At 40.4% G+C, this 24566-nt stretch overlaps 1 protein-coding gene across 2 annotated transcripts in view; it reads left to right on the top strand.

Moving 5' to 3' along the window:
- The first annotated feature begins 4484 nt into the window (after positions 1 to 4484).
- The window catches only part of PGR (progesterone receptor), a 52507-nt gene continuing 32425 nt past the window's right edge, over positions 4485 to 24566 (top strand). The window contains exons 1-3 of one of the 2 annotated variants that reach the window (XM_077805619.1): positions 4485 to 5130; positions 5191 to 5782; positions 7462 to 7613. In XM_077805619.1, coding sequence (XP_077661745.1) covers positions 4485 to 5130; positions 5191 to 5782; positions 7462 to 7613 — 1390 coding nt within the window. Of the gene's footprint in view, positions 5783 to 7461; positions 7614 to 24566 lie in introns of both variants that reach the window. The other variant, XM_077805610.1, reaches the window with a different exon arrangement.

Here is a 24566-nt window from a genome sequence, read left to right as displayed (position 1 = left end):
GACCAGTGTTGCTTGATCAGTACCTGGCAATCTTCTGTCCAAGACTGTGGCCAAGCATGGAATCATGGAAGTCAGTATGGTGTGTTTAAGGTAGTATTTGTTGGACAGAATGTAAAAATAAAGTTCTGATCACTTTGTCCATGTTTATCTTTTTAATATCTCATGACACTTTTACAAGAAAAAGAGTGTTAACCTTTGTGTCATGGCCAGCTTCCTGTTTGGGAGTTATATTCTGTCTAAACTTCCCTCTGCAATTTCAATTGCACAAGGCATTCTTCACCTCCTGCTGAAGAAATACACGAATACATAAGCGCACGGGGCTTGACCTGCATGGTGCTGAGGCTGTCCTGAGTACTCACCACTCCCAACTATGCCTGCTTAAAACCTTTCAATATCAAATCCACAGGGCCTATCCCTACCCTCATTAAAATTAATAGGGGTTGTACCATTGACTTCTTTAGAAGAGGCTGAATTTAGTCCATTATGTAAATACACTGGTATAAATTTGCAAAATGTTTTGGAATCCTTTAGAAGAAGACTTATATATACAGTACCTCCTCACTTAACGTTGTAGTTATGTTCCTGAAAAATGCTACTTTAAGCAAAATGATGTTAAGCGACTCCAATTTCCCCATAAGAATTAATGTAAACCGGTAAAAAACAGGTAATGTAAAAAGGTCAGGTTCCAGCTGGAGATGAGACAACAATGTGCCCTTGTTGCCAAGAAGGCTAACAGCATATTGGGCTACATCTGGAGTATTACATCTAGTTTTGGGGCCCCCATGACAGAAAGGATGTGGCCAAATTGGAGAGAATCCAGTAGAGTGCAACAAAAATGATTAGGGGCTGGGGCACATGACTTACAAGAAGAGGCTGAGGGAACTGGGGTTATTTAGTCTGCAGAAGAGAAGAGTAAGGGGGGATTTGATAGCAGCCTTCAACTACCTGAAGGGGGGGTTACAAAGAGAATGGAGCTAGGCTGTTCTCAGTGGTGGTAGATGACAGAACAAGGAGCAATGGTCTCAAGTTGCAGTGGGGGAGATCTAGGTTGGATATTAGCAGAAATTATTTCACTAGGAGGGTGGTGAAGCACTGGAATGGATTACCTGGGGAGGTGGTGGAATCTCCATCCTTAGAGATTTTTAAGGCCCTGTCATAAATATAAAGGGAAGGGTAAACCCCTTTGAAATCCCTCCTGGCCAGGGGAAAGCTCCTCTCACCTGTAAAGGGTTAAGAAGCTAAAGGTAACCTCGCTGGCACCTGACCAAAATGACCAATGAGGAGACAAGATACTTTCAAAAGCTGGGAGGAGGGAGAGAAACAAAGGGTCTGTGTCTGTCTGTATGCTGGTCTTGGCCGGGGATAGACCAGGAATGGAGTCTTAGAACTTTTAGTAAGTAATCTAGCTAGGTATGTGTTAGATTATGATTTCTTTAAATGGCTGAGAAAAGAATTGTGCTGAATAGAATAACTATTTCTGTCTGTGTATCTTTTTTGTAACTTAAGGTTTTGCCTAGAGGGGTTATCTATGTTTTTGACTCTAATTACCCTGTAAGATATCTACCATCCTGATTTTACAGGGGGGATTTCTTTATTTCTATTTACTTCTATTTTTTATTAAAAGTCTTCTTGTAAAAAACTGAATGCTTTTTCATTGTTCTCAGATCCAAGGGTTTGGGTCTGTGGTCACCTATGCAAATTGGTGAGGCTTTTTATCCAACATTTCCCAGAAAAAGGGGGGGTGCGAGTGTTGGGAGGATTGTTCATTGTTCTTAAGATCCAAGGGTCTGGGTCTGTAGTCACCTAGGCAAATTGGTGAGGCTTTTTACCAAACCTTGTCCAGGAAGTGGGGTGCAGGGTTTTGGGAAGTATTTTGGGGGGAAAGACGCATCCAAACAGCTCTTCCCCAGTAACCAGTATTAGTTTGGTGGTGGTAGCGGCCAGTCCAAGGACAACGGGTGGAATATTTTGTACCTTGGGGAAGTTTTGACCTAAGCTGGTAAAGATAAGCTTAGGAGGTTTTTCATGCAGGTCCCCACATCTGTACCCTAGAGTTCAGAGTGGTGGAGGAACCTTGACAGGCCCGGCTTGACAAAGCCCTGGCTGGGATGATTTAGTTGGGGTTGGTCCTGCTTTGAGCAGGGGGTTGACTAGATGACCTCCTGAGTTCTCTTCCAACCCTAACCTTCTATGTTTCTATGATCTGTATATCCTGTCATGCAAATAAATTAATTCGAATGAGTATCTTTCCCACAAGAGGCTGTTCTTCCCAGTTGGAAGATACTTAAGAAATAAGAAAGAAGAAAATATTTTTATAGTGAATGTAATATTCCTGAAAGATGCTGGGTTGTCTGTCCTTGAGGCTACCCCACATTTACTTACTGAGCATCTACAACAGAACAGAAACAGTACAGGCAATAGGAGTGCTAGTTTCTCCATGCGTCATGCCATCCTGACTCTACCCAGACCAAGCAGAACTACCTCTAGAGGCAAGGAAGTAGTTTATTCTCAATATCTTTCAGTGCTTAGTTTCTCTGCTGAGACTGCCACGAAGAATGTCATTTAGTGCAAATTATATTAGTGGAGTTTTGGTATAACCTTTGGTCTTATTGGAACTGAATGACCATCACCAAGCTAGTATTGCACATACAACACCAAACTCCCATCACGTGGTAACAACTTCTTGATCAGAACCAACCAGGGATGTATTTGAACCTGCAACCTAAAGGGGAGCCACCCAGTTCCCAGATATTTGCAACTGTCCCTCTTATTTGCTCAGATAAAAAGTTATACAAAAATATAAGAGGCAAAGAAGGACCCTCATTCAAATAGTAAATTCTTTAAGTGATGGCCTGCGTCCTCCGTGACTGTGAGATGAGTGAAAGATATTCAAGGGGCCATGAATGAGAGCTGAGTTTAAACTGCTTTAGTTTTCACCATCTTGTGGAAGGTGCAAGGACAAGTGCATAAATATTTACGGGGGCCCTATAGGATCTTGGGCCAGAGCTTACACTCACATTGTAATATTAAAGTTTGAAGATGTATGAAAAATAGATGGATGAACAATCACTACAGGTATCATAGAATATCAGGGTTGGAAGTGACCTCAGGAGGTCATCTAGTCCAACCCCTTGCTCAAAGCAGGACCAATACCCAATTTTTACCCAAATGGCCCCCTCAAAGATTGAATTTACAACCCTGGGTTTAGCAAGCCAATGCTCAAACCACTGAGCTATCCCTCCCCCCAAAAGTCCCTAGACATCCCAGGAGTAATTTAATCTTTTGTTACTCTCTCCTTTCCAAGACCCTAACCTGCCCACCCTGTCTTCCCATCAGTGCCTAGGGCAAGTAACTTGTTGTTTACATCTAATGGGCAGTGAAGTGTCTTAACTGGGCACGCACATAACAGAAAAGGGAGGGGGAAAGAAGGGTTACAAGTCAGAGGAAGCGGAGCTTAAGAAAATGTGGGGGATCAGTTGCCAAAGAGACAGGGATAAAGGGGAAAAGAGGGAGAAGGCCAGAAAGGATATTGCCAACTTGACTTTGGCGCATGGGTCACAAGACCATTCAAATTTGGCCCAGCTGCCTCTCCCAGTGCTGCAGCAGAAGGAGACCTGCATCTGCAGCCCAAGATGCCAGCCCAGAGTGCTGGAAAGAGAGAACCCCTGCGAAGACCAGGAGAGGAGCAGGGTTTTGTCCTCCCTCCTGGGCAAGTCAAGCCCTGGCAAGTCCCAGGTCTCACCGCTATTTTTGAAATAAAATGTTGGCAACCCTAAGGGACAGGGGCCTTGGCGGAAAAGGGAACTCGGAGACAGTGGGAGGGGCCAGGGCGAGGAAGGGCGGAGCTGGAAGCAGCAAGTGGCGGAGGGTGCCCAGCAGAGGACTTGGCTGCTTTCTCCCTGCACGGGATCGGTGCCTCCGCAGGGAAGCAGGGCCAGGCTTGGTGCCAGCCCCCCAGCCCGGGGAGGCAGAGCGGGCGCAGCAGGTACCCAGCCGGGGAGCGGCAGCGCTGAGCAAGGAGCCAGCCTGGGGAGCCGGAGCCCGCCTGTGCCCTTCCGACGGCGGCAGCTGGCGCTGCTCGGTCTCCTGCTCCGCGCGGGGGCAGCGCCTCCGCTCGCACGGTCACCTCGGCCGCCTGTTGCCTGCACCCGGGAGAGGCGCCTCCGCCTGCCCGCAACTTAGAGCGAACGCGCGCGGGGCGCGGCGGCAGCGTCCCTCGCCGGGGACCCCGGAGGCGGTGCGGTCCCGGGGCTGGCTGCGGGGCTGGGGGCTTGTGCTGGTGCCCGTGGGGCTGGGCGGAGGCGAGGCAGGCGGCGGGGGAGCGGAGCGCCGCAGGAGGGGGCGCGGGGCGGGAGCTGGCCCAGCTCTCCGGGGACCCGCGGCGGAGGGTGCCGCCCGCTCCGTGGTGCCGCGGGGCAGGGGCAGGATGTGAGGAGCCGCCAGCCCCGAGCCAGTCCCCAGCCCAGCGCCCGGCACGGCTCAGCATGAGCGGGATGAAGGCGAAGGACTCGAGGGCGCCTTCCTCGGCCAGGGACGGCTCGGTCCGGCTGCAGGGCCGCCCAGAGCTGGACCCCTTCCGCGGGGGGGCGGAGGCCGTGGACATCTCCTTGCACGGGCTGCTCTACCCCAAAAGCAGCGAGGAGGAGGAGGACGAGGAGGAGGAAGAGCAGCAGAGGCGCCCAGAGGGGGAGGAGAGGGGCCCCTCCTCGCAGCGGGAAGGCAGCGGCTCCCCGCCGGATAGGGATGCTCTGGACAGCGTCCTAGACACTTTCTTGGCTCCCGCGGCCCACGCCGGCTCGGCCAGTGCCCCCGCGGCTTGGTGCCTCTTCGGGGCCGAGCTCCCCGGCGCGCTGATGAGCCGCCGCTCCGAGCACCAGCCGGGAGAAACAGCCGCCGCCCACCAAGACAGCCCGGCTGCAAACTCGGGCTCCGTGCCGCCTCCGGCCGCGGCCGCCTCCCTTTGGCCCGGCGGGGGCACCTCGGTAGCCGCAGCCAAGCTGCCGCCCCAGCGGGAGGGCGAGGGAACCGCGGAAAGCGCGGGTGGGCCGCGCAGTGCCCCCGAGGCACTCTCCGAGGAAGATCACGGCTTTGCCTCTGGGGGCCCCGCTGAGCAGGACGCCGGCACCGGGAGCAGCCTTGCTCTTGCCCCTGCCTTTACCGCTGCCCCCGGGAGCTCTGCGGCTGCAGCAGGGCCCGGGCAGGATTTCCTCCATGTGCCCATCCTGCCCCTGAACTCGGCCTACCTGGCAGCTAGGACTCGGCAGCTGCTGGATGTGGAGGAATACGAGAGCAGCCTCTTTGGCCGTCGTGCGTCCCCCACCTCCACCCCCCATGACTTCGCGGACTATGTCTATCCCCAGCCCGACTCAAAGGAGGAGCATTATAGCTATGGGGACTTCCAGCCAGCTCTAAAGATCAAGGAGGAAGGAATTAGTGCCACCACCCCCTACTTGGGCACCAAGACCACTCCAGCAGAAACGTGCACAGACTACAGGCTGGCCGCTCCGCAGCCGAGAGCCAGCCAGGAGTCCTCCTCTCTCGAGTGTATCCTGTACAAAACTGAGTCTTCAGTTCTGACTGGGCCCTATGGGCCGCCGCACTGTAAAGCATCGGGGAGCTCAAGCTGTATGGTTCAGCGGGACAGTCTGCCCTCCACATCAACAGCCCCTCCAGCCCTTTACCAGCCGCTCAACCTGAACGGCCATCAGCAACTTGGCTTTCAGACAGCCGTGCTCAAAGAGAGTTTGCCCCAGTTATATCCTCCCTATGCCAATTATATTAGGTAAGATTTAAGGTTACATGCATCTACAGCAAACGGCACTAACCCTTCTTCTTTTAAAACAGATTACTTTTAAATACACAGGTATTTCAAAAGATTTAAGTCCGCATTTTATAAGCGAATTTGGGGGGTTGATCTTAACTTAAAAGGGATGATTTATGGTGTTATCTTTTAAACTGACATGGCAAACAGTTATTGACAGTTTTTAAATAAGATGTTACTGAGCAAGGTATTCAGCTGATCTTTGTGCCATAACACTTTTTTGTGTTAAGGAGATTAAATCACAGAAGTTATGCAGAAAGCAGACTTATAGAAAAAATACAGACTTCATCTAAGTTTTTAAGTAAAATGAATTTCATATTAAAGGAACATTGCACCGATTAGAATAAGTTTTACAATAAAAAGGGGAAGTTCTAAAAATGTGTAAGACATTGAAACATGACAAAAAAGAATCAAAGAGACTGAGCTTCACTTGATCAAAACTGGGACAGAGCTTTTAAAATAAAAACATGTAGAATATAAGACAAATATATTTACATTTGCTACATTGTTTGTGTCATATTTGAAATTTTAGTTCTTGTCAGAAGAACTCCACTTCATTAAATCATACTCTTGTGACAGTGAAATTTTAAATGCTTTTGTCACAAGTTTGACCTGTGGATCCTACAGAGACTATATTACTGTATAATGGACTAAGAGGTGATAACTTCTGAACAGCCATAAATGGTGAATATTTCATGATTTATATGCAGGTAACTTCTGTATACACAGTGGTATATTTTACAAGTTGATATTATGTTTATATTTACATATTTCTTTAAAATGCATGTGCATGATTTTAGGGGAAAACCACCCAATTTCAAAGCAAAAATTAACATGACAATGTGTCCAAAATTCTGATCTAGCTTATATCGTAATAAGTCGTTAAATAAAATTGTTCAATATAACTTTTATATACAGAAATACTACAACATTGTTAGAATATTTACTAATACATTAAAGACACTTCTAGTTGTTTAGTAAATAGCTATTTGCTAGCTAAATAAACCAGTTTCTTTAGGCAGGCAATATATCTGGAAATAATTCTTCACTATCCCTTTTGTGTTCATTAAAACTGGTTACAAGTAAGAACTCTGCTAATGAATTAGGAGATATTAATTTGATATTTATTAATTTTCTATGTAACGTGAAGGCCAGTTTTACCAGTTGCCTAGGAAAAGGGCTGCTGAAGTTAAATTAGTTTCAGTTCAAAGCAGTTTATTATTGTTTTAGATTCAGCAACTAGAGAAACTTGCACAGGAGTAATTTTATTCACATGAGCAGTCCCACAGAAGGATCAGGCGTCTATTTTGAAGACCCTAGCAAAGAGCCTAGCTTTTCCGTCTACTATCTAAAATGTGTTAAAATACAACTTGCCCTCTACACCAGGGTTTTTTAATTACTTAAAACATTTTAGCTAATGCATTTTACAGATATGCCTTTTATCCAAGACCCAAAGCAAAAACAGCAAAAAGTGCTGGCGTGGCTTCAGTCACTTTTCTTCTATCCTTATCAAATTTGCTTTCAGTTTTAAAAGACAACTGTTAGGATTGTAATTTCCTTTAAAACTGTATAACCCAGACTGACAGTGAATCTTCTTTACAAGTCTATTTCATTCCTGTTAATTTTCTTTCCTTTTAAAGGCCAGACACTGAAGTTGGTCAGAGTCCTCAGTACAGTTTTGAATCATTACCTCAGAAGATTTGTCTGATCTGTGGTGATGAGGCTTCTGGTTGCCACTATGGAGTACTTACCTGTGGAAGTTGTAAAGTCTTCTTTAAGAGAGCAATGGAAGGTACATCAGATGCTTTTGTTTCTAATTGTCTGTAATAAAACTTCCTGGGGTACAGTAAGCACTTTATTTTTATCTAGTTTTAGAACCGGTCTTTGTAAATATTATTGCAGTCATGTTTTGTCCCTGAGAAAAAGATTCAGATACTTGCAGTAGGTGGTAAATTCCTTCTTAGTTATTTAATATTAATACTATTTGCTTTACTTATATTTATTATCCGGCTGGTTTTATTTTGGGTTGTGGATTTGGCAGAAGCTTATAAAACCTTGCAATTCTTTATCTGTTACAAACTTCATGAAATGTTAGCAAATACCAGTTTTACTTTAAAAATATTTAAATGTTGCTGCTTGGCAACAAACAGCCTCGGCATGAAACTATGTTCTTTATGCAAATAAAAACTCCCATTGGCTTCATTCTCTCATTAAAGTCAGTGGTAGTTTTTCTTGCTTATGGAATGCAGAATTGGGCCTTCGAGTTTTAAATAATAATAATTTTAAAATAGTTGTTTTGCTTTCTACTCAGGACATGAATAAGAAAATCAAGTCTAAGATGTTAATAAAACAGTAGTTTTATATTACCTTTGAAAATAGGTTGGTACTTAGTTGAGAATGTGTGTTTGGTATCTCTTTTTAAATCAAATGATATATGTGATCCTGCATTCCTTATGTATCCAAAATACGCACGCAAACCTGCTGAAATAATTAATGTGTACAAAATGTAAGATTAGACCCCATATTTTTTATGACACTACCAAATGCTACATAAAAGAGTATATACTCTTCAACAGTTTTACCTTTTATCTTTTATGTGTTTATCCTCTCATTATCCTCTCATGTCAAACTAAATACTAGAGTACTGCATATACACAAACCCCTTGCTTATAGTATATTTCTCTAATTTGTATTTGATTTGTTTTCTTAAAATCAAAGTTGTATAATATGTTTCTCTGACATTTCATATAGTTTATTAACCTTTATATAATTTAATCTTCAAAGGAAAGAACATCTGAATGTGGGGAAGAAAAGAATTAACATAGTTTGCTAGATATAACGCTAATTTTTGGTCTGTAATTTGTTGATTAGTCTATGTGTGTATTATTCTATAAGTGTCATATCTTTAAAAAGTCAGTCATATCATAAAGATAGTTGGAGCTTACTAGGTTAGGCTCCAATTCAGGAAAGCACTTAAAGTCATGTCTGAATTTAGGCACGTTCTTCACTGCCTTGATTAACTCATTTTCTTGATTAGGTTACATAAACAAAATGAGTTTACTTCAGTTTTAGCAATACCCTAAATACGTCAAATACTTATAACAACAGCTCAAGCAAGTGAAATTTTTAACAAGGAATCTAATTTAGAAATGCCACATTTTAAAAAGAAATTTTTTTTAACTTCATCCCTATACAGTAATGTTGTTGTCTTTGACTAATATTTTTTCTTTGGTTGATTGGTTTCTTTATGAACCGTTAAAATCAGCTGGGTACAAAGCCGGTTTCCAGTTGTATTTGCCCTAGTAGGCAACTCTACTCAGAAATGTATTTTATTACCATTTTAATATAAAAGCACTGCTGATAAATGTTAAGAACACTTTATGAATAAAATATTAATGAGCCTATGGTGGCAAAGTCTTCACAGTCATAGATTTTTAAAGCCAGAAGGGACCACTGTGATTAGTCACTCTGCTGAATAACACAGGCTATATAGGACTTCCTGCTTCAGTCCAAGAGCTGTGCTTCAACTAGAGCATATTTTTTAGAAAAAACACCCAATCTTGATTTAAAAATGTCCAGTAATGGTGAATCTACCACTTCCCTTGGTAAATTGTTCCAATGGTTAATGACTCTCACTGTAATAAAACAAAAAAAAGGCACCTTATTTCTAATCTGAATTTGTCTAGCTCCAGCTTCCAGCCACTAGATCTTAATAGCTTTGTCTGCTAGATTGAAGAGACCTCTGTTATCAGATTTGTGTTCCCCATGTTGGTACCTATAGATTGTGATCAAGTCACAATCTTTTCTCTTGGATAAACTAAATAGATTAAACTCCTAGAGTCCTTCACTGTAAGGCATCTTTTCCAGTCTTTAATCATACTTGTGACTCTTTTATGAAACCCTCTCCAATTTATCAACATTCTTCTTAAAGTGTAGACACTAGAACAGGACACAGTATTCCAGTATTGATTGTACTAGTGTCAAATACAGAGGTAATATAACTTCTGTACACCTACTTGATATTCTCCGTTTTATACATCCCGGAATGGCATTATCCCTTTTGTTCACAGTGTTGCACATGGAGTTCATGTTCAGCTAATTAGCCACCGTGATTTACAGGTCTTTTTCAGAATACTTGCTTTCCATGATCGTGGTCCCCCCGATCCTAGAAATATAGCCAACATTCTTTGTTCAGAAATGTATGACTTTACATTTGGCTGAATTTAACATACATAGTTTGCTTGTGCCTAGTTTACCAAATTGTTCTGAATCAGTGATGTATCCTCTTCGTTATTTACACTCCCCCATTCTTTGTGTCATTTTCAAACTTTAACAGTAATTGTTTATGTTTTCTTTCAGATTATTGTTAAAAATGTTAAATAGCGTAGGGCCAAGAACTGATCCCTGTGGGACCCCATTAGAACCACACCTATTCAATGATTATTTGCTGTTTACAATACAATTTGAGACCTGCCAGAGATCCAGTTTTTAAATAATTTAACTTTTGCCATGTAGATTTTGTATTGTTCTAGTTTTTCATCAAAATGTTGTGCAATACCTAGTCAACACTATTACCTTTGTCAGTCAAATTTGTAACCTCACTAAATTCGTAATCTTGTCAAAAAAGTAGCAAGTTAGTTTGGCAAGATCTGTTTTCCATAAACCCACACTGAATGGCAAATAAATTATATTACCTTCCTTTAATTCTTTATAAATCAAGTTCCATATCAGCCACTGTATTATTGATTGATTAGGATTGATGTCAGGCTGAAGGGTTTATAATAACCTGGGTCATCTTATTTACCCTTTTAAAATATTGGCTTGATATTAGCTTTCTTCCAGTCCTCTGGAACTTCTCCACTGTTCCATTACTTACTGAAAATCAATATTAATGATCCAGCAAGCACCTTGGCTGGCTCTTTTAATATTCTTGGAGGAAAGTTTTAAATCTGCTGATTTTAAAATGTCTAGCTTTAGTAGGTGCAATTTAACATCTTTCTTAATCACTGTTGACATGGAAAGTATTTCACCATCATATGATATGAATATTTCATTTGGCTTTATTCCAGCTACAGAACACTTCTTCTGTTTCTACGTTATCATTGACAATGGAACAGTATCATTGACAATGGAACAGTATCTTTGTTAGCATTCTTGTTGTTCCTAATATACTTTAAAACTCCTTATTATTGTCCTTAACCTTGAGAGCCATAGAGTTCTACTTTTGTCCTTTTGCTTTCCTTATCAATTTTCTACAATTCCTATCTCCTGGTTTGTATTCATTACTATGAACTTTTGCTTTTTACCATTTGTTATACATATTTTTTTCAACTTTTTATAGCTACTTTAATTTCTCCTCTAAGCCAAATTGTTGTTGTTGTTTAACTAGTGTACTCCTTTCTTGATTGTGAACTTTTGAACATTTAGTAAAATATTTGTAAACAGTTATCAGTTTATCTTTCATATCCCGTTTTGGACTTTATTGTGCTAACACATAACAAATGTAGTCATGTCATGATCACTTGTACCTAAACAAACATTAATTTTAGTTTTGTGATCAGTTCCTCTCTGTTTTTCAGCATCATGTTTAATAGGTGTTCACTCACATACAATGTAAACATAAGGTGATTGATATCACTGTTTTCCTACGCACAAAGGCTTTCCAGTTTAAGAGTATTCAATAAATGTGAAAAGAATGAATGTGAAAAATAGGTGTTTGTACACACTCTTATGTGGACAACACAATGTATGCTTTATGTAGCATCTTTGTACTTGCTGGTACAAAATGTTTTTATCATAACATGAGAGATTATTGTTTTAATTATGAGATTTCAGGTGTGGAAGAGTGACTCAGAAAGTTGGACATGACAAGTGAAATAGCAGTCTCTTGACTACTGAAAGTTAATGGGGAGGAAAACAGAAAGGAGTCAAAAGGCTGGATGTGTACAGTGAACAGGATGGACAAGTAGCTAGTTACATAGTCTGACACAGAGGTTGCAAGTTTATGGTGATTTTTTAATACCAGGAGTTCAGTCCTGAATTTGATTGAGAGCTGGATAGACAGTCATTAGAGTTGCTGAACAAGGGAGTAATATGTTCCCATGTACGGGCAAAAGGATAGCCCCCTGCTTTCTATATAGCTTAGACATAATGATCTAGCTCACTAACTTCAGCTATCGCAAACCAGTGTACTCAAATAATTTGTCAGCAAGAACAAACACTCTAAACATTTTACTGAAAATACAATACAAAATAATATTTTGCAAGTTCACAAATGGTAAGTATGTAAATTGAAAACCAGATATGTTTTTGATGTAAAAATATGCTACTATCCCCATCATTTCCTCATCTGGGATGTAGCATTACCTTTATGAATTTTTAGGTACTGTAGTACTATTCTAGACACAGTTATTTTGTTTTTAAAATAACAATTAATGAAAATAAAAGACTGAACTTCGTGAATGCAAGTTCACAGTTACAACTCTGCTCTTCATGCATTTTTCATAAAAATATTAATATGATAAATTAATGCATTATTAGGAATAGGTGGCTGTTATTATTTCATAGCTTTACTTTATTGATATAACCCGATTCCTACACAATGACTGATATTGCTGTTTTCCTCCACATAATGTGTGTATATAGCAACTGTGTAATGGAATATGGGCAGAGGAAGCCACTTAGCAAATATGGGTTTGACTGTCTTCTGGTTTTTTGGTTTTGTTTTTTTTAAGTAATTTCTGTTCTAAAAGTTTCCAAGTTGAACTGTGTTGATAGCTTCATCTTTAATTATCTGTGATGGTCTTTTCCACACACAAATCATTTCCTGCATACAGAATTTTCTTCTGAATCCAATTAATAAATTGAAATTCCTTTTTTAAAACAACTGTTCACATATGGAAACGAGGAAAAAATTCTATCTATTCAGTCTTTCATTAGGCGAAATATATGTCTTACCATGCATAAACATCAGTATGAACAATATTCTAGTAAATTTGAATAGATTAGAATTATTTATGCTAGTTAGATTTGTTGTAACTATATATTTTAGTGTGGCCAGCATATAGATGCATAAATGTTAAAGAAGAACTAAAACTGTATGAAGAGCCTTAGTGAAAAGACTATATAATATAAATGTAGAATGAAACTGCTTTAGGAAGCATATTGGCAATGAATTGTTCAAATAAATGTGATTGCTCTTGTGCAGAGTTTAAATCATTTTGGTTCTCAGCTTTTCATTTGTCAGTTAACAAGTCTGAATGTTGGGCTGCTTTGTAGAATATGTATGTTTTGCTCTTATCGGAGTTCTGAAGAAGAGTAGCTTAACTGCCATTTTCAAGGTCAGCGAATTAGAACAGCATTCCTTTCACAAACATAAACTTCTTTGCCAGCCTGTGAAATAGTAAATTTTGTCCAGTTTTCAGCACTGCTGTTAGGCAAAGCATCTGTCAAGAAACATAGCAACAAAACATTTTTCACGTCATTTGTACATTACGGTGTCTGGATGCAGGCAGTAAGGAGTCATATTCCAGGGTGGAGAGATTATATTGTAGAACACTGTTTTTGGCGTAGCATGCACAGGTTTAAAACCTTCTGAAAATAAAAACTTCGGTTGGGGAAAATTGTATTTAGGTGCAGCAGATGGGACAAAGGCTAGTGTTGATAGGGAGTGGAGGGAGGAGAAAAATGTAAGGATAGCCAAGAGTTAGAAGTCTGTATCTTCATAAAAAAAAGTCTTCACAAGTTAGGGATGATTTACTTTATTCAGTTATTTGCCTAGAAAGGACTGTTTCCTAAGTTGTGGTTTTTTTACTTCTTATTGTACAAACTTGGACAATTTCAAGAGCTTTGAAGAAGTGCTCTAAAACATAAAAGCCAATATCCTCCTGGTAGCAAGAGAATCACAACAACTACAATTACTTACTGTCATTTAAGGAATTTTAAATGTAAAAATGGATGCAGCAGGTCACAGTGGCTGAAACTTTCTTCTGTTGGTGAGCTGACAACCAACATATATTTATCATTCATAATGAATGCTTGGAAAGGAACTTTTGAATGGTATCAAATAACTATATTCAGGATATTTTCTAAGAAACTTACACCTGAATAGGAATTTAAAAGGTGCTGTCAAATGGGCTGTGTCTTTGGTTTGCAGCTGCATGAAGTTCTAGTCTGGAACAGTAGAAACAATAAAGAGCATGTGGGCTAACTCTTTCTTCTAAAAATTTTCAGCAACTTAATTGCCAAATTGAGATATTAACAATATCTTGTAAAAAAACTGTCTGCAGGCAGGTCTACATTAACTACAATGATTGTGCAATGGGAAGGGTAAATTTAGTTGTCAGATGTTTTGGAGAGGAATTAAATGTTTAGATTTGTTGAATCCCGAACTTCTACCATTTGCTGCTCATACATTGCCTCTTGGCAGCTCGCATTCATGCCTTTGATTTTTCAAGTGACCCCTTGCAAATGCTAGGTATGCAAAGAGTATATAAGTTTAGTTAGACCCCAAATAATATTGCAAGTTCTATCTTTTCTCAATGAAGTTCTTCGTTTTGAAAATTTTTTTACATCAGCTGATGTCACATGTTTTCCTTTGGCGGCTGCTGATACTTACTTCATCACGCTAAGGAAAAATAGCTGCCTGCATCTGAAGGGTTTGAGACAAGTAAAACAGGTCGTATTGCAGCACGTATATGGGGAAACTGATTATTGGTTTGTTAAGACACTCTGTTTCAAAATAAGTCTAGTAGTTGCACATCTGCTTTTTTACAGTTTTTAAATACATTTTGAGTTTAGGGTGAGAGTGGGTTGCTGTGCAGGTAATTGCATATGGGAACAAGCTCAAACAGATGTGGCAAACAGTTCAGTCCCCTGTCAGTTTCCACTCCCCTTCTCCTCTTGCCTGAGTTTAGCAAACTCTGCCTTTAGGATTGCTGATGCCCTGGTCATTCTCTGCAAGTGGGGAGCTGTGGGCTGAGGTGGTGGCTTCAGGCTCTGCTGGTATTGATCTGTGCCAGACCTCCTCCAACTACTCCATTCAGAAACTAGCTATTGCACTGCCCATCCACTCTGGTAAAGTTTCTCAGACTGTATGGCCAGCTTCATAATGAAGGAGGGATTCACCACAAGAAAAACAAAACAAAACATGCTATGCATAAGGAATATTACCAGACTAAACACATTTGTTCCTCCCTCCCCATATGAATATAAATAGGCATCTAAAACAATAAGAAAATGAATAAGATGAAGGCCTCTTCTGGGAGTGGAGCATTATGGATGCAGCATTTGGGAAGGAGCTGGGGTGTTAGGGCTGCAGAAAAAACTCTGGCCCTGTGGTTGGAGTGGCAACATGGAAAGGATCTGCTGCTGCTCTGTGGTCAGGGTGAAAATTCCCCCTGACTCTGCAGAGATTCCCAGTGATCAATTCAGTTACATAGGGTCAGTCTTAGGAACAGGATTTTGTCTTGCATGTATGGCAAGCACTGAGAGTGCTGAAATCTCTGTGAACTAAATACACTGTGAGTACCTAAAGTTAAAAGGCAAAGGTGCTTTTCGTGCAAGTGTGCAGCGGATGCTGAAGTTAGTATTGTAATTAATATTATATTTTGCAAGTGACCAAAATATTCTAGGTGCCTTACAAAAATTCAAATAAATTTTAAGATCTGACAAGTTTAAAATCTTTAATTTTAAGCTCCAACAAGTTTAAAATCTAACCTTGAAATAGTACTCCAACTGACGGTAAAGAAAATGTCAGGGAGAGGGAGGGGAAGGATGCCAGTAACAAAGATAAAATCAACACTAAGACACAGATATACATCTTGGCAGTGTTGCTAGTTTTGTTATTTACCTTTCAACCTCCTCAGTTCCTGCAAGCAAGATGGCAGAAATAGAATTTGTAGGAGGAATTTGAATGAGGCGTTACAGTTGAATGAACAAGGACTCAGTTACACCACATTCAGTGTGAAAGACTAATAGCCAAAGTGACCGACAAAGTTGAAAGGTGAGCTAGCATTGCATAGTTTGAGCATCAACTTGGTTCTGATAACTTTGCCAATTACAGATTGTTGCTAGTGTTAGGATTGGAAATGGTAGTGATACTGTTGTGACTGGTCATTATTGCTGATTTATTGTGTGGTGAGTTGCACAAATGCGAGCTGTTCTACTTTTTCCTGAGTCCACCTTTATGCAGTCTGTGTAGTGGCAATGCCAGCTATTGTACTGAACATCCTTTCAGATGGAACAGAAGTCATCTCAGGTAGTGCAAAGCCGTTTGGTTTACAGAATTCCAACAGGTGACTCTGGTCAGACAATGACTAGGCAAAGCTAAAGATTACTTGGCTTTTGCAAGACCAACTGTAACTGTTTCGGTAAGATGGCATCTGTCAAGCAAGGCTCTGTATTTTTGTGATGTGCTCATGATGGATATTCAGATAGTGCTTCGAAAGCTACTGAATTGCATCTCTTGCTGTCATATCAACAGGTTGCAGAGGCAACAATATATATCTCCAGCCTAATGTTGGCTCCCTGACTGTGTGTCCATGTTCACAGCTGTTATGCTTTTGCAAACAACTGTTGCTTAATGCCAGTTAAGCTCTCAGCACATACAAATTAGTCTTTATATTATGTATTGTAGCCAGAATACAGAGAGAATTGTATGGAAACAAGTGGCAAGCAGTTGTCTGAGATCCAGTAGTTCTCTTACTTTGATCAGATAGTCGTGGATAGCCACCACTCCACCTTCATATCCGTGCTAAAACACACATTTTTTTTCTGATTGTAATCGGCCTACTATTATAGTGTTACTAGCACACCCACAATTTACCTGATGCCTACGAGGCAGAGTGAGTAAACCTGTGCTCCCATGCTCCTCACGGCCACACAACCCCATGTTCTCTCCCTGCAATCTGGAGGAATTAAATAGTTGTGTACTGTAGCTGACCCTGATCCTGCCTTGCAATTCACTGGTGTAGACAGACCCCAGCCAGTTGTGCAGAGGCCCATTGTCAGTTAGGTCATCTGGAGTGGGAGCTGTTCTTTGCTATTTATTACTCTCTTCTGCTTCTGGTGTACAATTTTTTCAGTCTTTGTTACTTTCTGACTGGGGCAGTCTGTCCCACATTGGCCCACTAAAACTGTAGGATGGAATTGTGGATCATAAGACTCATATAAAATAAATGAGAGGTGGAAGGTCAGGAAAAGAATTATGAATCCAGTGTGTGTATGAAAGGGCTTTATCTTAGTAATGTGTTGTGATTTAAATATCTGAGAGTTTTTCCTGGGGGCGGTTAGTGTTCATAGAAGTGTATCGTGTACACAAAGTAATTCAGATAAACTGAACACAAAAGGCTGTTCATTCCCTTGTTTTATACACATCCTTTCACTGTCATCAAAATTCTGTGACTGTGAAGCACTTATGATGACTACATAAGTGCCATCTGCAAAATATGCTGCCATAAAAAGGGCAAGAGAAATTAAATTTAAAAAGTTAAAATAATGTTTTTGTCAAACGATTAAACTGAAAACTAAAAGTTCTATTATGTTTTTAATTCACTCTGCTGTACACAAAGGTTTATAGTTTTCAGAATGCTAAAATTCTTGAGACCAGGATCAAGTAAGAGCCTTAGTTCCTTTGTTATGGTAGTTTCTGCTTATCCAAGAATCTTAATAATGCTTTAATTTGCTTTTCCGCTTTATTTAATTCAATTTAACCATCAAAGTTAGTGCTATGTTAACTCACATTAGCAGAGTTCTTATTTCAGTTTATTCTCTCCTTCCTTTCATAGAATCATAGAATATCAGGGTTGGAAGGGACCTCAGGAGGTCATCTAGTCCAACCCCCTGCTTCAAGCAGGACTAATCCCCAACTAAATCATCCCAGTCAGGGCTTTGTCAAGGGCTTTGACCTTAAAAACTTCTAAGGAAGGAGATTCCACCACCACTCTAGGTAACTCATTCCAGTGTTTCACCACCATCATAGTGAAAAAGTTTTTCCTAATATCCAACCTAAACCTCCCCCACTGCAACTTAAGACCATTACTCCTCGTTCTGTCATCTGCTACCACTGAGAACAGTCTAGATCCATCCTCTTTGGAACCCCCTTTCAGGTAGTTGAAAGCAGCTATCAAATCCCCCCATATTCTTCTCTTCCGCAGACTAAACAATCCCAGTTCCCCTCTCCTCATAAGTCATGTGTTCCAGTCCCCTAATAATTTTTGTTGCCCTCCGCTGGACATTTTCCAATTTTTCCACATCCTTCTTGTAGTGTGGGGCCCAAAGCTGGACACAGTACTCCAGATGAGGCCTCACCAATGTCAAATAGAGAGGAACGATCACGGCCCTCGATCTGCTGGCAATGCCCCTACTTATACAGGCCAAAATGCCATTGGCCTTCTTGGCAACAAGGGCACACTGTTGACTCATATCCAGCTTCTCGTCCACTGTAACCCCTAGGTCTTTTTCTGCCGAACTGCTGCCGAGCCATTCTGTCCCTAGTCTGTAGCGGTGCATGGGGTTCTTCCTTCCTAAGTGCAGGCCTCTGCACTTGTCCTTGTTGAACCTCATCAGATTTCTTTTGGCCCAATCCTCTAATTTGTCTAGGTTCCTCTGTATCCTATCCCTACCCTCCAGCATATCTACCTCTCCTCCCAGTTTAGTATCATCTGCAAACTTGCTGAGGGTGCAATCCACATTAATGAAGTTATTGAACAAAACCGGCCCAAGGTCCGACCCTTGGGGCACTCCACTTGATACCAGCTGCTAATTAGACATGGAGCCATTGATCACTACCCGTTGAGCCTGACAATCTATCCAGCTTTCTATCCACCTTATCTTCCATTTATCCAGCCCATACTTCTTTAATTTACTGGCAAGAATACTGGGGGAGACCATGTCAAAAGCTTTGCTAAAGTTAAGGAACAACACGTCCACTGCTTTCCCCTCATCCACAGAGCCAGTTATCTCGTCATAGAAGGCAATTAGATTAGTAAGGCATGACTTGCCCTTGGCGAATCCATGCTGACTGTTCCTGATCACTTTTCTCTCCTCTAGGTGCTTCAGAATTGATTCCTTGAGGACCTGCTCCTTGATTTTTCCAGGGACTGAGGTGAGGCTGACTGGCCTATAGTTCCCCAGATCCTCCTTCTTCCCTTTTTTAAAGAAGGACACTACATTAGCCTTTTTCCAGTCATCTGGGACCTCCCCCGCTCACCATGAGTTTTCAAAGATAATGGCCAATGGCTCTGCAATCACATCCGCCAGCTCCTTTAGCACTCTCGGATGCAGCGCATCCAGCCCCATGGACTTGTGCTCGTCAAGCTTTTCTAAATAGTCCCGAACCACTTCTTTCTTCACAGAGGGCTGGTCACCTCCTCCCCATGCTGTGCTGCCCAGTGCAGCAGTCTGGGAGCTGACCTTGTTCATGAAGACAGAGGCAAAAAAAGCATTGAGTACATTAGCTTTTTCCACATCCTCTGTCACTAGGTTGCCTCCCTCATTCAGTAAGGGGCCCACACTTTTCTTGACTTTCTTCTTGTTGCTAACATACCTGAAGAAACCCTTCTTGTTACTCTTAACATCTCTTGCTAGCTACGACTCCAGGTGTGATTTGGCCTTCCTGATTTCACTCCTGCATGCCCGAGCAATATTTTTTTCTCTTCCCTGGTCATTTGTCCAATCTTCCACTTCTTGTAAGCTTCTCTATATAATGCAGATATTATGCTTTAATTCTTGTGCAAAATTTCATGTTAGGCACTATTAATATTCTTATTCTGAAGTTTTGTTACCTCTACCCTGTTTAGTTGATACTATTACAAATGAGACAAACTCTGGAATACTTAATCATTTAACCCAAAGAACAGCTCCTGTTTAGTGCATTTGGAGACTTAGAGATATTTAATAGATTGTTGTACACTTAACTCACTTTATTTTGGCTAGTGAAAATGAAGGCACTTGCAGTAGCATTTGAGAAAGAGTATGGAGCAACAGAGGAGAGTGTAAAGCTAGATAGTTGAAAAGGGAAGTAGAGAGAGAGACAAAGTCTATGAAACAAGTTGAAGCAAGTCCAGGGTGAGTTTAAAAAACAAAGGTTGAAATTTTAATTGTATCCTGAAATGAATGAAAAGCAATAAAATTGTGTGGGGTGTGTAAAAGTGATAAGGAGGGGAATAATATTCTGTTTATGCCGTTGTCTGGAGAGCTGGGATTTGGGGAGGTATAGAGAAAGGAGTTGTGATAGTCAAGACAGCAAGTGGAGATGAAAGTTTCAAGACATTGGAGATCTGAGAAGGGAAGGAGAGTGCAAAGTCAAGGATGATGCCAAAGTTGTGGACGTTAGAGGCAAACTGGCTGTTGGAGCCAGGGAGGGAAAGAGAGAAGTGGTTGCTTGAGAATTTTTCTCTCACTCTAGAGAAAACATTCTATTCTTTTTTTTTTTTTGGACATTTAGATTAAAAGTTGAGACAGAAATGAAAAGTTTATTGTAGAATTAACCCATGAAGGCTTCACAGGAAGTGGCAGTCAGGGATCAAAGAATACAAAGAATACAGTCTCTTTGTGGCCTCACTGAAAAATTGCAGGATTGTTCCTGACAGTACATTTTCTTCTATTTTATTCAGTCTAGGTTTTGATATCTAAAAATACTGGGCTTCCATCATTTCCCTTAGTAAATGTTTCTACTGCCAAATACATCCCCATGTTGGAATTTCCTGATATTCAGTTTGCATCTTCCTACTGTAATACAAATAATTAATAATTACAGAGGATAAACACAGTCAAACCAAATAAATAAAAACATAGGGAAGTCCAATATTTGACATGCTGCAAATAAAATCTACTCAAGTAAATATTTTAGTATGCTCACTAATAGTTTCTACAAGCTTTCCAGGTGGTTCATCCCCTAATTTTGAATTAACCAACCCTCCAGGATTGCCCTGGAGTCTCCAGGAATTAAAAATTAATCTTTCATTAAAGATTATGTCACGTGATTAAACCTCCAGGATTATGTTCATCCAAAATTGGCAACCCTAACCAAATACCTTGCATATTTTTCCTTTCCTACTCACACGTTCTGTCCTTCAGTGAGATGCTGGAATTTAAATATAAAGGTCAAACAACTAATGACATTTCTCAGTGTCTAGTTTCACTTAACTGTAGAAACACAAATATTAGCGTGAGATAATGATTAGGCATTTGTATTTCAGATTAATCTGTGTCAGTGAAATCGATTTATGTTCTTCAGATAGACATAAAGTTAGACAAAATAGAACATAACCATGTTACTTAACATTTTAAAAGGTAATATTCAGGTGTGTCTGGTAGTAGTCATCTGTGTCAATTATATAAGTCACTTATTTTAGACTCAATTATATCAAATGCTCATTGATTTTTTGGGGGTACATTAATTATAGTAATTTATTGAAATTACCTGTAAAAATCCTGACTCAGGAGATTATAGAACATATTAAACATGTTAAAGCAGAGTCTGAAATTTTTTCAGAGTGGACGCAATAGAATCTGATATTAATGGGTCAGACTTAAGGGAACTGGATGTTAGTGGAGTGCAGAAATCAGACGGTGGCTAGTAGGAGGCTTCTCTGAAGTTTGCTGTGTTGATGCATCCATCTAGAGTTGAGATTAAGTTAGGAAGGACGAGTGCTATTCAGTCTTAGAAGGCGACTGCTGCTTGTTCTACGGTCTTGAAGATAAGGAAAGAAAAGTTTTAAGTCTGATATTAGGAAAATGATATGAATAGTAAGAGCCAAATTGGTGGGCAGCTCTAAATGATATGATAAAAATAACAGACAGTCTACATTAGCACTAGAACTAGAGGAAATTTCCCTAAAATAATCAGTGTAGACAAGAGCAAAGTGACTGTCCAATGAGTAAAATAGTACTGTGTGTAATTTGAATAATCTTAGTCTAGCACCTTGCTTTTGTTCAGTTAATCCTTCTTCAGTTATTCCTTGTCTTCTCACTGGCAAATGTAGGTCATTTATTTATTTTTTTATTTTAATTTATTATACAAGAAAGAAATGCCTATCCTGTGGTCTGGATACTTTTACCATACATGAATACAACATTTTCTGAAATCAGAAACCTCACTGCATTAGCCTCTTATAAGTGAAGCATAGTCCCAAAGCCCACTGATATTAACACTGAAATCCCAGTGGATCTTTTTTGCCATAGGCGGTCTTTGTTTCTCTATTTTACTATCGAAATTTTGGAGGCATAAGGGAAATATCTAATCAATTATATTGATAAAGCTGATAATAAAGGATTTACCGTTCACAACTAATACCCAATAGTAGTTAATGGATTTTAAATTCTAAATCTACTTAAGCTTGTGAAAATGAAAGACATTCCATATCATAGCTCAGTCAAATGGTTAACCCTTATTGATACCATTGCAATGCAAACCCAACCTCAGTGTCTCCTAGTGGCCTCACATACAGATGGAATAGGAAGGATGGCCAAATAGAACCTTATGGAAGTAACTTCAAGTGAGAAACCGCAGGGCAGATAAGCAGTCTTCAGTAAAATATGCGAAGTATGTGTTTCTGTAGCAGTTTTCTTGGTACATTTCCATTTTAAAAATTAGTTCAACAGTACCATCTTGAAGTTTTAGCATGGTACGTGCAGTAGACCTGCTTCTCCACTCCATTATATCAGTTTTATGCCTGTGCAACTTGATTTACACTGTCATACAATAGCATTGGAACAACTTTTATACTGTGGGTGCTGAAAGCTACTGAACAAAACTGTAAACCCTGTATATAATGGAAACCACTTGAAGCCAGGCGGTGCTGCTGGATGCCCCTCAGAACCCTAGTTTCAGCACCCTGCTGTCATAAAATTGGTATAAAATGAGAAGAGAATCAGGTCTATTGTATGTAACATGGAGGAGGATTTAGTTACAGTGAACTAAAGCAACTTTACTCCTGAGTGAAACCATCCACCCAGGGGTGTATGTGGAGGTTAATGCACTTTAATTTATGTGCATTAACTTCACATCTTTAGTTGGTTTGCCTTAACTTTCTTGAGCGTCACCATGTAGCTAAATTCTACTAACTGAGGCTTCTACCTTTTGAATACATAGTTTCTAATTGGAAATTTGGGAGTTAACTATAAGGGATTTTTCCCTATGCTTTTAATAACTAAAAATCACAGAACTGATGTGGTTCAAATGTCCAAAAATAATTACTTTTTGGTTAAAAGAAAAGGAGTCCTTGTGGCACCTTAGAGACTAACCAATTTATTTGAGCATGAGCTTTCGTGAGCTACAGCTCACTTCATCAGATGCATACCGTGGAAACTGCAGCAGACTTTATATATACACAGAGAATATGAAACAATACCTCCTCCCACCCCACTGTCCTGCTGGTAATAGCTTATCTAAAGTGAGCAACAGGTTAGGCCATTTCCAGCACAAATCCAGGTTTTCTCACCCTCCACCCCCGCACACAAATTCACTCTCCTGCTGGTGATAGCCCATCCAAAGTGACAACTCTTTACACAATGTGCATGATAATGAAGTTAGGCCATTTCCTGCACAAATCTAGGTTTGAGAGAACCTGGATTTGTGCAGGAAATGGCCTAACTTCGGAACCTGGATTTGTGCAGGAAATGGCCTAACTTCATTATCATGCACATTGTGTAAAGAGTTGTCACTTTGGATGGGCTATCACCAGCAGGAGAGTGAATTTGTGTGGGGGGGTGGAGGGTGAGAAAACCTGGATTTGTGCTGGAAATGGCCTAACCTGTTGCTCACTTTAGATAAGCTATTACCAGCAGGACAGTGAGGTGGGAGGAGGTATTGTTTCATATTCTCTGTGTATATATAAAGTCTGCTGCAGTTTCCACGGTATGCATCTGATGAAGTGAGCTGTAGCTCACGAAAGCTCATGCTCAAATAAATTGGTTAGTCTCTAAGGTGCCACAAGGACTCCTTTTCTTTTTGCGAATACAGACTAACACGGCTGTTACTCTGAAACCTACTTTTTGGTTGAGACTCAGCATGGATAATTAGACTGGAAGAGGAATTTTAAAAAGTATAGGCCTGTGATATTACCATCTTCTACTGGCTCTGGTCAGATTACGCAGGGTAAGATAGGTCAGGCCAGAAATTGGATAAGAAACCTCCAAGGAACATTTACTGAAGATGCAGCAAAAAAAAATGTGTTGGTAATTTGGTACATTGCACTCTTGTCTTTTGGTCACAACTGTATCAGTGCTCCAGCTCGCACTACAGTCTTATTTATGTGACATGAAACTGAGGTTTTACTATTTATGGATATAACTTTTTTTTTTAAGTTGTATATGCTGGTATCATGGATACATTTTAAACTTTATTCTGAGTATGTGTACCTAAAATCTACTTACAGCACTCTTGAACATATAAGAAGATAATCTTACAATTATATAGAATTCTGCTCCATAAAGTTTCACAAGATAGCATCAGCTTCAGCATTTTCTTGTTTATCTAAAAGATACAATTTGATGGTTTAAGGAATATGGGCCATGTTGGGCATTGTCATAAATATAAAGGGAAGGGTAACCACCTTTCTGTATACAGTGCTATAAAATCCCTCCTGGCCAGAGGAAAAATCCTTTCACCTGTAAAGGGTTAAGAAGCTAAGGTAACCCCGCTAGCACCTACCCAAACTGGCTATTGAGGGGACAAGATTCTTTCAAATCTGGAGGGGGGGAGGTTTTTTTCTGTCTGTGTGATACCTTTGCTGGGAACAGA

Source organism: Eretmochelys imbricata, chromosome 1 (assembly GCF_965152235.1).
Source record: "Eretmochelys imbricata isolate rEreImb1 chromosome 1, rEreImb1.hap1, whole genome shotgun sequence".
Taxonomy (NCBI): Eukaryota; Metazoa; Chordata; order Testudines; family Cheloniidae; genus Eretmochelys; species Eretmochelys imbricata.
This window is presented reverse-complemented; position numbering and strand designations above follow the sequence as displayed.